Source organism: Symphalangus syndactylus, chromosome 12, assembly GCF_028878055.3.
Source record: "Symphalangus syndactylus isolate Jambi chromosome 12, NHGRI_mSymSyn1-v2.1_pri, whole genome shotgun sequence".
Lineage (NCBI taxonomy): Eukaryota > Metazoa > Chordata > Mammalia > Primates > Hylobatidae > Symphalangus > Symphalangus syndactylus.
The window spans coordinates 123,596,802-123,609,073 of record NC_072441.2 but is presented as its reverse complement, the minus strand read 5'-3'; the positions used below and the strand labels follow the sequence as shown (position 1 = coordinate 123,609,073).

Genomic DNA, 12,272 nt, shown 5'->3' with positions numbered 1-12,272 from the left:
CGATGTGAGGATAATGAGGATAAAGACCTTTATGATGATCTGCTTCCACTTAATGAATAGTAAATATTGTTTCTTTTCCTTATGATTTTCTTTTTTTTCTTTATTATTATTATTATTATTATTATTATACTTTAAGTTCTAGGGTACATGTGCACAATGTGCAGGTTTGTTACATATGTATACATGTGCCATGTTGGTGGGCTGCACCCATTAACTCGTCATTTAGCATTAGGTATATCTCCTAATGCTGTCCCTACCCCCTCCCCCCACCACAAAACAGTCCCCGGAGTGTGATGTTCCCCTTCCTGTGTCCACGAGTTCTCATTGTTCAATTCCCACCTATGAGTGAGAACATGCGGTGTTTGGTTTTTTGTCCTTGCGATAGTTTACTGAGAATGATGGTTTCCAGTTTCATCCATGTCCCTACAAAAGGCATGAACTCATCATTTTTTATGGCTGCATAGTATTCCATGGTGTATATGTGTCACATTTTCTTAATCCAGTCTATCGTTGTTAAACATTTGGGTTGGTTCCAAGTCTTTGCTATTGTGAATAGTGCTGCAATAAACATATGTGTGCATGCGTCTTTATAGCAGCATGATTTATGGTCCTTTGGGTATATACCCAGTAATGGAATGGCTGGGTCAAATGGTATTTCTAGTTCTAGATCCTTGAGGAATCGCCACACTGACTTCCACAATGGTTGAACTAGTTTACAGTCCCACCAACAGTGTAAAAGTGTTCCTATTTCTCCACATCCTCTCCAGCACCTGTTGTTTCCTGACTTTTTAATGATGGCCATTCTAACTGGTGTGAGATGGTATCTCATTGTGGTTTTGATTTGCATTTCTCTGATGGCCAGTGATGATGAGCATTTTTTCATGTGTTTTTTGGCTGCATAAATGTCTTCTTCTGAGAAGTGTCTATTCATGTCCTTCACCCACTTTTTGATGGGGTTGTTTTTTTCTTGTAAATTTGTTTGAGTTCATTGTAGATTCTGGATATTAGCCCTTTGTCAGATGAGTAGGTTGCAAAAATTTTCTCCCATTTTGTAGGTTGCCTGTTCACTCTGATGGTAGTTTCTTTTGCTGTGCAGAAGCTCTTTAGTTTAATTAGATCCCATGTGTCAATTTTGGCTTTTGTTGCCATTGCTTTTGGTGTTTTAGACATGAAGTCCTTGCCCATGCCTATGTCCTGAATGGTATTGCCTAGGTTTTCTTCTAGAGTTTTTATGGTTTTAGGTCTAACATGTAAGTCTTTAATCCATCTTGAATTAATTTTTGCATAAGGTGTAAGGAAGGGATCCAGTTTCAGCTTTCTACATATGGCTAGCCAGTTTTCCCAGCACCATTTATTAAATAGGGAATCCTTATCCCATTTCTTGTTTGTGTCAGGTTTGTCAAAGATTAGATAGTTGTAGGTATGCGGCATTATTTCTGAGGGCTCTGTTCTGTTCCATTGATCTATGTCTCTGTTTTGGTACCAGTACCATGCTGTTTTGGTTACTGTAGCCTTGTAGTATAGTTTGAAGTCAGGTAGCGTGATGCCTCCAGCTTTGTTCTTTGGCTTAGGATTGACTTGGCGATGCGGGCTCTTTTTTGGTCCCATATGAACTTTAAAGTAGTTTTTTCCATTTCTGTGAAGAAAGTCATTGGTAGCTTGATGGGGATGGCATTGAATCTATAAATTACCTTGGGCAGTATGGCCATTTTCACCATAGTGATTCTTCCAACCCATGAGCATGGAATGTTCTTCCATTTGTTTGTGTCCTCTTTTATTTCATTGAGCAGTGGTTTGTAGTTCTCCTTGAAGAGGTCCTTCACATCCCTTGTAAGTTGGATTCCTAGGTATTTTTTTCTCTTTGAAGCAACTGTGAATGGGAGTTCACTCATGATTTGCCTCTCTGTTTGTCTGTTATTGGTGTACAAGAACGCTTGTGATTTTTGCACACTGATTTTGTATCCTGAGACTTTGCTGAAGTTGCTTATCAGCTTAAGGAGATTTTGGGCTGAGACAATGGGGTTTTCTAGATATACAATCATGTCATCTGCAAACAGGGACAATTTGACTTCCTCTTTTCCTAATTGAATACCCTTTATTTCCTTCTCCTGCCTGATTGCCCTGGCCAGAACTTCCAACACTATGTTGAATAGGAGTGGTGAGAGAAGGCATCCCTGTCTTGTGCCAGTTTTCAGAGGGGATGCTTCCAGTTTTTGCCCATTCAGTATGATATTGGCTGTGGGTTTGTCATAGATAGCTCTTATTATTTTGAGATACGTCCCATCAATACCTAATTTATTGAGAGTTTTTAGCATGAAGGGTTGTTGAATTTTGTCAAAGGCCTTTTCTGCATCTATTGAGACAATCATGTGGTTTTTGTCTTTGGTTCTGTTTATATGCTGGATTACATTTATTGATTTGCGTATGTTGAACCAGCCTTGCATCCCAGGGATGAAGCCCACTTGATCATGGTGGATAAGCTTTTTGATGTGCTGCTGGATTCGGTTTGCCAGTATTTTATTGAGGATTTTTGCATCAATGTTCATCAAAGATATTGGTATGAAATTCTCTTTTTTGGTTGTGTCTCTGCCAGGCTTTGGTATCAGGATGATGCTGGCCTCATAAAATGTGTTAGGGAGGATTCCCTTTTTTTCTATTGATTGGAATAGTTTCAGAAGGAATGGTACCAGTTCCTCCTTGCACCTCTGGTAGAATTCGGCTGTGAATCCATCAGGTCCTGGACTCTTTTTGGTTGGTAAGCTATTGATTATTGCCACAATTTCAGAGCCTGTTATTGGTCTTTTCAGAGATTCAACTTCTTCCTGGTTTAGTCTTGGGAGACTGTATTTGTCGAGAAATTTATCCATTTCTTCTAGATTTTCTAGTTTATTTGCGTAGAGGTGTTTGTAGTATTCTCTGATGGTAGATTGTATTTCTGTGGGATCGGTGGTGATACCCCCTTTATCATTTTTTATTGCGTCTATTTGATTCTTCTCTCTTTTCTTCTTTATTAGTCTTGCTAGCGGTCTATCAATTTTGTTGTTTTTTGAAAATGATTTTCTTAGTAACATTTTTTCTCTAGTTTATTGTAAGAACTGAGTACAAAATACATATAACATACAAAATATGTGTTCGTTGATTGTTTATGTTACCAGTAAGGCTTTTGGTCAACATCAGGCTATTTGAAGTTAAGTTTGTGGGGAATCAAGTTATAGAAAGAGTTTTCACTGAGCAAGCGTCAGTGCCCCTAACCTCCACTTTGTTCAAGGGTCAAGTATAGTCCTATCTGTGACTCAATAATGTATTGCTATGAATGCCACATGGGTTTCTGAGGCCCAAACAGTATGTAGATAAGTTACAACACAAGCTTCAAATATTTTAAAATTAATATGAAGTGTAATTTGACATTTCTAAAACACTTAATTTGAGATTGATCGTTTTCTATACTTAAAAGGAACATTCTCAAAACTACTTACATCTGGTTGAATAGCTTTAAATACTGGAACATCCATTAATGTTATCTGACCCTGAAATATAAAGTAAAAATGACAATTTCTTCTTCGGAATTCTACACCATAATATGTAACCTAAATTAAAATTATATTCTATACTAAAATATTACCAAATACTCAATTTTATAAGGGCTTATGGAAAGCAAAATTTAGCCCCTGTACCATTAAATAGAATTATTTCTAATTATCTCATGCCTATTTATATTTTCTTGGAAGATAAATTGTGTAAAGTTAAAAAATAAAAATAATTTTAAAAATTTGGACAGTCACATTAAATTATAATCAAAAAATAAAAACCAGATTAGTTCATGTAGCAGTGTTCTTGTTATGATGATTACAATACAGCTCCTCAAACAGTGGTATAAAACCAGATATTACTAAAAAGGTTTTCTTCCTAACTTATAAAAAAATAATGAAACTACACTAAAGCCAACATTCTATCTAAGAGATTTATATGCTATGGACCTATCCCACTTATGGCTATAGATATAAGACAAAAGTCAACACTATCAAGGAATAATATGCTATGACCAAGCACAGTTTATATCTGGAATGCAGGAATGGTTTAACATTAGGAAATCAATATATTCTGTTAACAAAGGAGAATGAGAAAACAAATAAATTTATATTAAGAAATAAATGTTTTTCTAGATACCTTTCATCTAATAACACCTTCATATTTCATTTTTCAATTTTTTAATTAAAAAAAACAGTGAAATTGTTTCTTAGATATGTCAACAAAATACAGTTGGCTTAGAGAAATGGTATAGAGGGATGAAAGCAATTACCATAATGGTAAATACATATTGCTACTTACCAAATTGAAGTGTAACTTATAAAGTTGCCCTAAAAAAAAGTACAGCTTTTCTTACTTTTCCCACTTCATCCCTCTGTTTGCTCCACAGCTGTACTATTTTCCTCAATAATTCCCATATCCAGCTTTCTAAAAGCTGTCTCCTTTGCTGGACCTACAAATTCTAACTCAATAGCACCAATATGTAAATTATGTGCAAAACTGGAGGAGACAGAGGTAGGAGGCTTACCGCATATTCTTCTGGTGTAACCTTAAGAACATCGAATACCACAGCATCAAAGCTTTTCTTCAATTCAGAACCTTTGTCACTTAAGGATTCAGAGCTGCTACTTTTCTGTTAAAGTGAAAGAAAATGCAGCCTTTTAAATACTGTCTAACAATCAAGTGACAGAAACTAGATTGGCCTTAAAAACTGAGAAAACAAAACAGCAGGTTAACAAATGCTGCAGAAAAGCTGAGCAGAACATGCTGCTTAGTTGTTAGAGTACCAGATAAAGGGTCAGACAACTTGAAATCTAACACTGTGACTTTAAATTGTTAGGTTCTTGAATGAGTCATTTTCTTGTGTGTCAGTTTCCTCATCCTGACAACTTATCATTTCCTACAGAAATAAATGATTTAACTAGTTCAATGATTCTCAAATAAGGTAAAGGGAAGTCAGGGGAGAAGGCTATACACTTACTTAAAATTTTTAAACTAATTTTTATTAAGAAAAAGACAAATTAGCTTTATAAGTTATCAGAAAATATTCAGAATGCTGTTAATTAGTTATATAAAATCCATTCTTAGTTATGTGATCTGTTTGTGATAATACAATTAATACTATTCTTCCTATTATATTACAAATTTAAGTTTTCCCTGCTTAAAAATTACTGTTTCAAGTTTGAATATGCTGTGGCTATACGTAGAATGAAAGGTGGATTTTGGCCCTGAAAATCTTATTACTGTTAAAAATTTTCCACTTCGTCTGTGCCATGACATAATAATATATTCTGTACCACTTGGCTAAATTCAGAGGAACATCAATATGAGAATATTTAGATCAGGCTCTATTAAATGGTGGTAGGATATGAGGCTACAGATAACAGCAAAAAAATTAATCAAAGTTTCAATTAGCACAGTACACATAGATCAACCCACCAGCTATTATATATTAGTTTTAAGCACTTGTCATTATGCCTCATTTTTGCTTTTCCTCCCTTTTAGTAGCAGCTAAATACCAAGTATCGAGCCACGATCATTACAAAGAAAGGGATCTGTCATTAACTTTGAAAAATTCTCAACTATTATTACTTCAAATATTTCCTCTGCTTCTTTCTCTTGTCTTTCTGGTGTTCCCATTATGTAAATGCTACACCTTTCGTCACTGTCCTACAGTCCTGAGCTATTCTGTTTTTTGTTGTTTTTTTTTTCTTTTTTTTCATTGTATTTTCTCTTTGCATTTCAGTCTGGGAAGTTTTACTGACATGTCTTCCAGTTCACTGATTCTTTCCTTGGCTATTGGTCACCAGTCTACTGGTACCGGTTAGCTCACCAAAGGCATTCTTCGTTTTTGTCACAGTGCTTTTGAATCCTAGCATTTCTTTTCAATTCTTAATAGTTTTAATATCCCTGCCTATATTATCCATTTGTTCTCGCATGCTGTATGCTTTTTTTCATTACAGACTTTGGCATATTAATGACAGTTAATTTTACCTCCCAGTCTGATAATTGTGAAATCTCTGCCATATGAGTGTGGTTCTGTTGCTTGATTTATCTCTTCAAACTGTGTTTTTTCCTTGCCTTTTAGCATGGCTTGTAATTTTTTGTTGAAAGCTAGAAATGGTATATTGGGTAATAGGAACTCAGGTTGAATAGGCCTTTACTGTAAGGGTTTATTTTTATCATGCTAGGCATTATGCTGTGCTTATAATTTGGTGTTGTTATAGGTGTCTGAGTCTTCAATTTCCTCTAGTATCATTTTTTTATCCTCTGTTGTCTTTGGGTTTCCCTAGAAATCTCTTCTTACAGTCTGAGCCTTGCAGTTCTTTCAGCTGAAATCTTAGCATTATACAGGAGCCCTGCTGATGTGGCGGGGGAAGGCAGGGTGTGTGTGTATTTGAGGGGGTGCTGGGGGGGAGTGTCCTATAGTCCTGTGATTAGGTTTCAGTCTTTCACTGAGTGTGTCTCCAGACTGTGACCTTCACAAATGCTTCTCTGTCCCCTTGGCTCTGCTTAGGTGAGACAGGAAGTCAAGAGGGGCTTCAAGCTGAGGATTTTTCCTCTCCCAAGTAGGTTAGGCTCTGGTGAAGTAGTTTCCCTTGAGGGCAGGTGGAGAACAGAATGCTCTGGTCATATTTCAATATGGTTACTTTCTATCTGGGTGTATTTCAAAATGGCTACTTCTTTCCTCCCCCTGCTAGAAGCAGAAGGGAATTTTTCTCTGTCTTTACTGTGAGAAGCTGGTGGGCATCCTAGAGGTAATAAAAATCACAAAAGCAGAGGGTGAGAAGAACCTAAGACTGGACCCCCAAGGAGTTTTTAACTTTCAAGCTAGTCCACACACAGTCTCCAGCAGTTCATCAATTAGGTTTTACATGGCTCCATTGACTTCTGTTCCTGTAAGCTGTGATTCTCTATTTGCCTATCTCTCCAGGTTTCAGGGCATCACTGTTAAATGTGCTCTATGATAGCAATTCTCTGATAGAGCTAAGAGGACTTATTGATTTTCAGTTTGTTTAGCTTTTTTCCTATTGTGAGGACTGGAATGATGAATTCTAAGCTCTTTACAAATCTGAGCAGAAACCTGAATTCCAGTGAATGAATCCAAGCAGAAACCTCAAGTCTCATAAATAAAATGGAATTTTATTTCTTGTGTTTAATCTCTGTTGACTATGACTAGTTTATAGTATGTCAACAATATTATTTTATGTCCCAAAACTAATACAAAATTTTTTTCATAATGTTAAGTATTCAAATAGACATCAGTTAAGCAGTATACACTAATCCAATAGCTGTCCAAATAACCAGATGCATTCTGTCAGGTGAACACATGAATCATAAACATAAATCAGTAATTTTCTCCAAGTTTTTAACTCATCCAAGTTAGTAAATCATCACGACAATTTTATTGCTTATCAAAAAGAATAAACACTTCTCTTTTTTCCTTCTTAATGGCCATCAGAGGCTTAAAAAATTACTAGTGTGCATTTTGATGTGCTTCCCTAATACCAGTAATAAATTGGTAATGATAAGACACTAAGCAATAATGTCCACCAGGAGAATAGCAGTAATTCATTCAAGGCATGACTCAAAAACTTCTAAATGTCTTCTAAATGTCTGAAAACAGGTTCACTGTAATTGTCCTACTGACAGAAACTTCAAACACAGGTTAAATATAAAAGGTACTGAGAAAGGATAAAGTATTTTATCCATTCTGTAAGCTTATCACTTCTATAAGAAATTTGTACTTTGATGTTACTAGATCTATAATTTGAGAGAAGGTGGAAAATACAGATTTTTAATTTTATTTTCTTGCCACAATAAATGGACAATTTAAAGGGCAGACTTTTTCACTCTTACTTTACAACTGCTAATTATACTACTCTGAAGCCTGATGTAATTAATTCACTTTTAGTAAAGTCAACAGAATTGTTTGTACAAGCAAAATGATCTATTTTATTTAATAAATATTTGTATTCTGCTTCCTATGATACTAGAACAGGTATTTCTGGATATATAGTTAAAAATATACACATACATACATATATATAACATATTCAAGAAATATGGTTATAAATATACAAAGAAAACAAATATATATTACAAACATATATAAACATAATCCTGTGGTTGTAAATATAAAAAAGCTATGTATAAATTTATGGAAAAATTTATAGAAAGAGATTTTTCTAAGTGACAGTTTTAAAAATAGGAAAGCTCCCATCTGTTTAAGGGATTAGGAGAGGCTTTATTAAAAGCATAGCATTTGAAATATGTTTGAAAGACAAAACTTTTTGTGTGTGCAATGATGGGGAGGGGACACACCAGAATGGGAAGAAAAATTCCAGCTAGAAACACTGGTATAGGCAAAGTTATGACAGAAGAAGGAAAATGTAATGGTTTATACAGACACCAGCAAATGTAGTATTCTCTCGTTAGACTGTTAAGTTTCAAGTAGAGGATTAGTAGGAGTTAAATCCAAAAATTTGGGGCCATTTTGAAGAAAGTCTTGAATAAAAGGCTGAGTGGGCATTTAAATTTAATTAGTAGGCAATGAGGAACCACAGACAGTTTTGAGAAAAGATAAAGTTTAAGAGTTGTATTTTAAGAATACTAATCTTAAATTTCAGTTGAAGGACCAGAAACAACAGAAAATATAAGTGCAACACCCAACTAAAAGGCCATGGCACTAATCTAGACAAGAAATAATAAATGACCAAACTAACATGGTAGCACAGTAATAGAAATAAGGAGAAAAGTACTGGATCCCAGAGATAAAGCACAGTGGACAGGCTCTAAAAGCTGCTAAAGATCTCTATCTCTTGGTATTCTCACCCCTGTGTGATCCTCTCCCCTTGAGTGTGGGCAGAACTTGTGACTTGTTTCTAACCAGCAGAATATGGAAAAGGAGATGTCACTTCCACGATTACGTTATATAAGATTATAACTTCTGTCTTGCTAGTGGACTCTCTCTGCTATGATGAGACAATGGTTGTGGTGGGCAAAAATTAACAACACATTGGCCGGATGCAGTGGCTCACATCTATAATCCCAGCACTTTGGGAGGCCAAGGCAGGTGGATCACCTGACGTCAGGAGTTCAAGACCAGCCTGGCCAACAAGGTGAAACCCCATCTCTACTAAAAATAGAAAAATTAGCCAGGCGTGGTGGCAAGCACCTGTAATCCCAGCTACTGGGGAGGTTGAGGCAGGAGAATTGCTTGAACCCGGGAGGCAGAGGTTGCAGTGGGCCAAGATCGTGCCACTGCACTCCAGTCTGGGCGATAAGAGCAAAACTCTGTCTCAAACACCCCCACAAAAAAACCACACGTCTAAAGATTTAAACTTAGATGGCTATGGAAATGTGATGCTATTAACATAAGTTAGAGAAAAGGGTTGGACTATTTTCTTTATGGTTGTGGAGCAGAACAGTAGTAAGAAACTTGATTTTGTGGACATTAAAATATCTGGTCCATCAAAAATGCTTAATAAAATTCATAAGAGAAGCCAGGGCTAGAGATAAAAATAAATCATCTACATAACAAAAACAATTGAAACCATAGACTTAGACTATTTTCAGTGATATTAAGGCCTAAGTAACTAGCTGGGGCAAAATGGAGTTGAGGCTATTAAGGAACTTTGAGGTCAAGGTGTTAAAGGGTCATAAACATTATTCTCATTGCCAATATACTAAGAGAAAAATAAGAAATATAGAAGCCAGATGCTAAGGTTATTAAGGAAAGCAGGCAAGTTCCCCAGATTTATACACAAAGAAAAAAAGAAAAAAGTTGGGGCAAAAATACAATCATAATTTATTACTAGTGAGCATCTAGTTCAGTCTTCACATCTCCATCTTAAATGCTAAACTACATCAGCAGAGTAAGCCCTTACAACATTCCAGCCTAACAGTTCTTTGGTTTCCTCTAATATATGTGGAATCAAGGGATCTAGATGGTGTCCAAAATTTAGTGATTCCAAGTAAAAGAATCTTTCTTTGCCTTACTTGCATTATTGCCCTCAAGGATGATGTAATGTAAAAATACTCTAAAATGAAATTCTGTTTCTTTTAAAACTAAAGAGTTTTATGAGTTACCATTATTTGTCATTATTTTTCAAGTATCTTAAGTAGATAAGGATTAAGTATATCTATGATGCACAGGGAACATATGAATCACTAAAGTAAAAGTTAAAATATGTGTACTTCTGCACATGTACTTCTGCACTAAATGCACTTCTGATTTAAGTATGTGAACAAACATAATGCTTGAAAAATTAGAAAGCCAGGTAAGAAACTTTATACCTAAGCTTCTTAAATATCTTACCTCAGAAGCAGTAGCTGCAATATTGACACTGCTTGCCTGCCCGTTCATTAGGTCCATGCTTTCCTCATCAGTCCCTGACCTTATGTTAACAGCAACAGAGGACTGACTGCCTCATGTCCAAGGCCACAAATACATTATTCCTATAAAAAATAAAAAAGTTAAGCATATGTCTTCTTCGAAGTTTAAGAAAACAACTCTATGCCTACTACCATGCCAAGAAACAAAAATTTCAACTTCACTAAACTCTATTTATTATCTTAGCTCAGTCACTATATCCAAACTGAGGACAATCTTCTATGCTCTTTTCAGACAATCAGAACACTAAACAGTATTCAATAGATGTTATTGTTATGTTCTTCATAAGCAAAGCAAAAGCATAACTTTTCATTAAGTGGGTATTATGAGGGAAAAAAATCAAATGTACAACTTTCTTAAAGTAAATAAAATGTGTAAAAAAACGGGTGGCAAAGTAACACATACCACAACACAATAAATTTTTAGTGATCCAAATGACACCCGTAAATCAACAATACTGAATAAGCTTATCACAGCTAGTGATCTAGATTACCAACATATCACAAATACTTAAAATATTATGAACTACATGTCATAAAAATACAATCATCTCTCAGTATTCATAGGGGATTTGTCCCAGGATCCACTATAGATGCCAAAATCCACCGATGCTTAAGGCCCTTATATAATGGTACAGTATTTGCATATCACCTATACACATCCTCTTGTATACTTTAAATCATCTCCAGATTACTCATAATACTTAATACAGTGCCAGTGCTATGTAAATTGTTGTTATACTATATTGTTTAGGGAATTATAGCAAGGAAAAGTCTGTACATGTTCAGTACAGATGCAACCATCCTTTTTTTTTTTTTTTGCCCCAAGTAGTTTCAACTCAGATTTGTCTGAATCCAGATGTAGAACCCACGGACATGGTGGCTTTACTGTAACATAATATACACTATGTTTATTTGTATAGGACTTTAAAGTTTATTAAATATCTTTAATATATTATGTTGATTTGCACAACTACCAATAACACTAATTAGGGAAGATATAAACACATAACAAAGAAACACGGAGCTTCTGAGGACACGGGATGGTAAATAAGGAGCCAAGAACAAGTTTCAAGCCATCAAAATTCTAGTCAAATATTCTTTTCACAACACAGATTTTCCACTTTACTAGAAGTCAGAGTACTTACTTGAAGTTCTAATACCTTTCCATAAATAACTTGCCATATAAACTGAGTAGGTAACTTTACCTCTCTAGGACAGAATTTCTTCCTCTTTGTAAAATGACAGCAGTAATGACCTTTAAGATCCCTTTTCAACTTTAAAGATCTATGACGTTTTTCATAAGATAAATGGTAAGTGTCTATAAATTAGGTCCTCTATGCTATATTCACTTTAAAAGCGGAGTTTTAAATGTTAATAATAATTACTTCAATGCTAAGTTTCCTTTCTCTGGAGAAGCAATATAGGATATAGTGATTTAAAAGCACAAATTTTGGAACCACATTACCTCTGTGTAAACCCAGGAAATTTTAACTTTTCTGTACTCAGTTTTCTCATCTATAAAATAGGGATAATAAGTACCTACTTCATAGAGTTGTGGTGAAGCGAAATGAGATAATATACACAAAGCACCTAAAACAGTGTTGGTACATGGTAAATATGCTATTAATATGACGCAGTGATGATGCAGATGTTAGACTTAATCCCCATAAAGCTTAAATTCAACAGAGTCTCTTAAATAAAAAAGACAAAACCTTAGAAATATACCTTTGGGAAGCAATTGTTGCTGAGCATCACCAAAAATCCTAATTGCAAACACAATGAATGAGAATGGCTAAGATCTGTTTCCTAGATGTAGTAAAACATGCCCTTGGTTTTGAAATGCTTAA

The 12,272-nt window shown here is 35.2% G+C and overlaps 1 protein-coding gene across 7 annotated transcripts in view; it reads right to left on the bottom strand.

Annotated features, from left to right (window-relative positions):
- RALGPS2 (Ral GEF with PH domain and SH3 binding motif 2) overlaps positions 1-12,272 on the bottom strand; it is a 204,961-nt gene that overhangs the window by 143,578 nt on the left and 49,111 nt on the right. For 4 of the 7 annotated variants that reach the window (XM_055254607.2, XM_055254605.2, XM_063627487.1 and 1 more), the window contains exons 2-4: positions 10,349-10,488; positions 4,556-4,660; positions 3,477-3,527 (exon numbers count right to left, since the gene is read on the bottom strand). In XM_055254607.2, the coding sequence (XP_055110582.1) occupies positions 3,477-3,527; positions 4,556-4,660; positions 10,349-10,405 (213 nt within the window). In that variant the 5' untranslated portion in view covers positions 10,406-10,488. The remainder of the gene's footprint in view (positions 1-3,476; positions 3,528-4,555; positions 4,661-10,348; positions 10,489-12,272) is intronic. The other 3 variants (XM_055254606.2, XM_063627490.1, XM_063627488.1) reach the window with 1 other exon arrangement.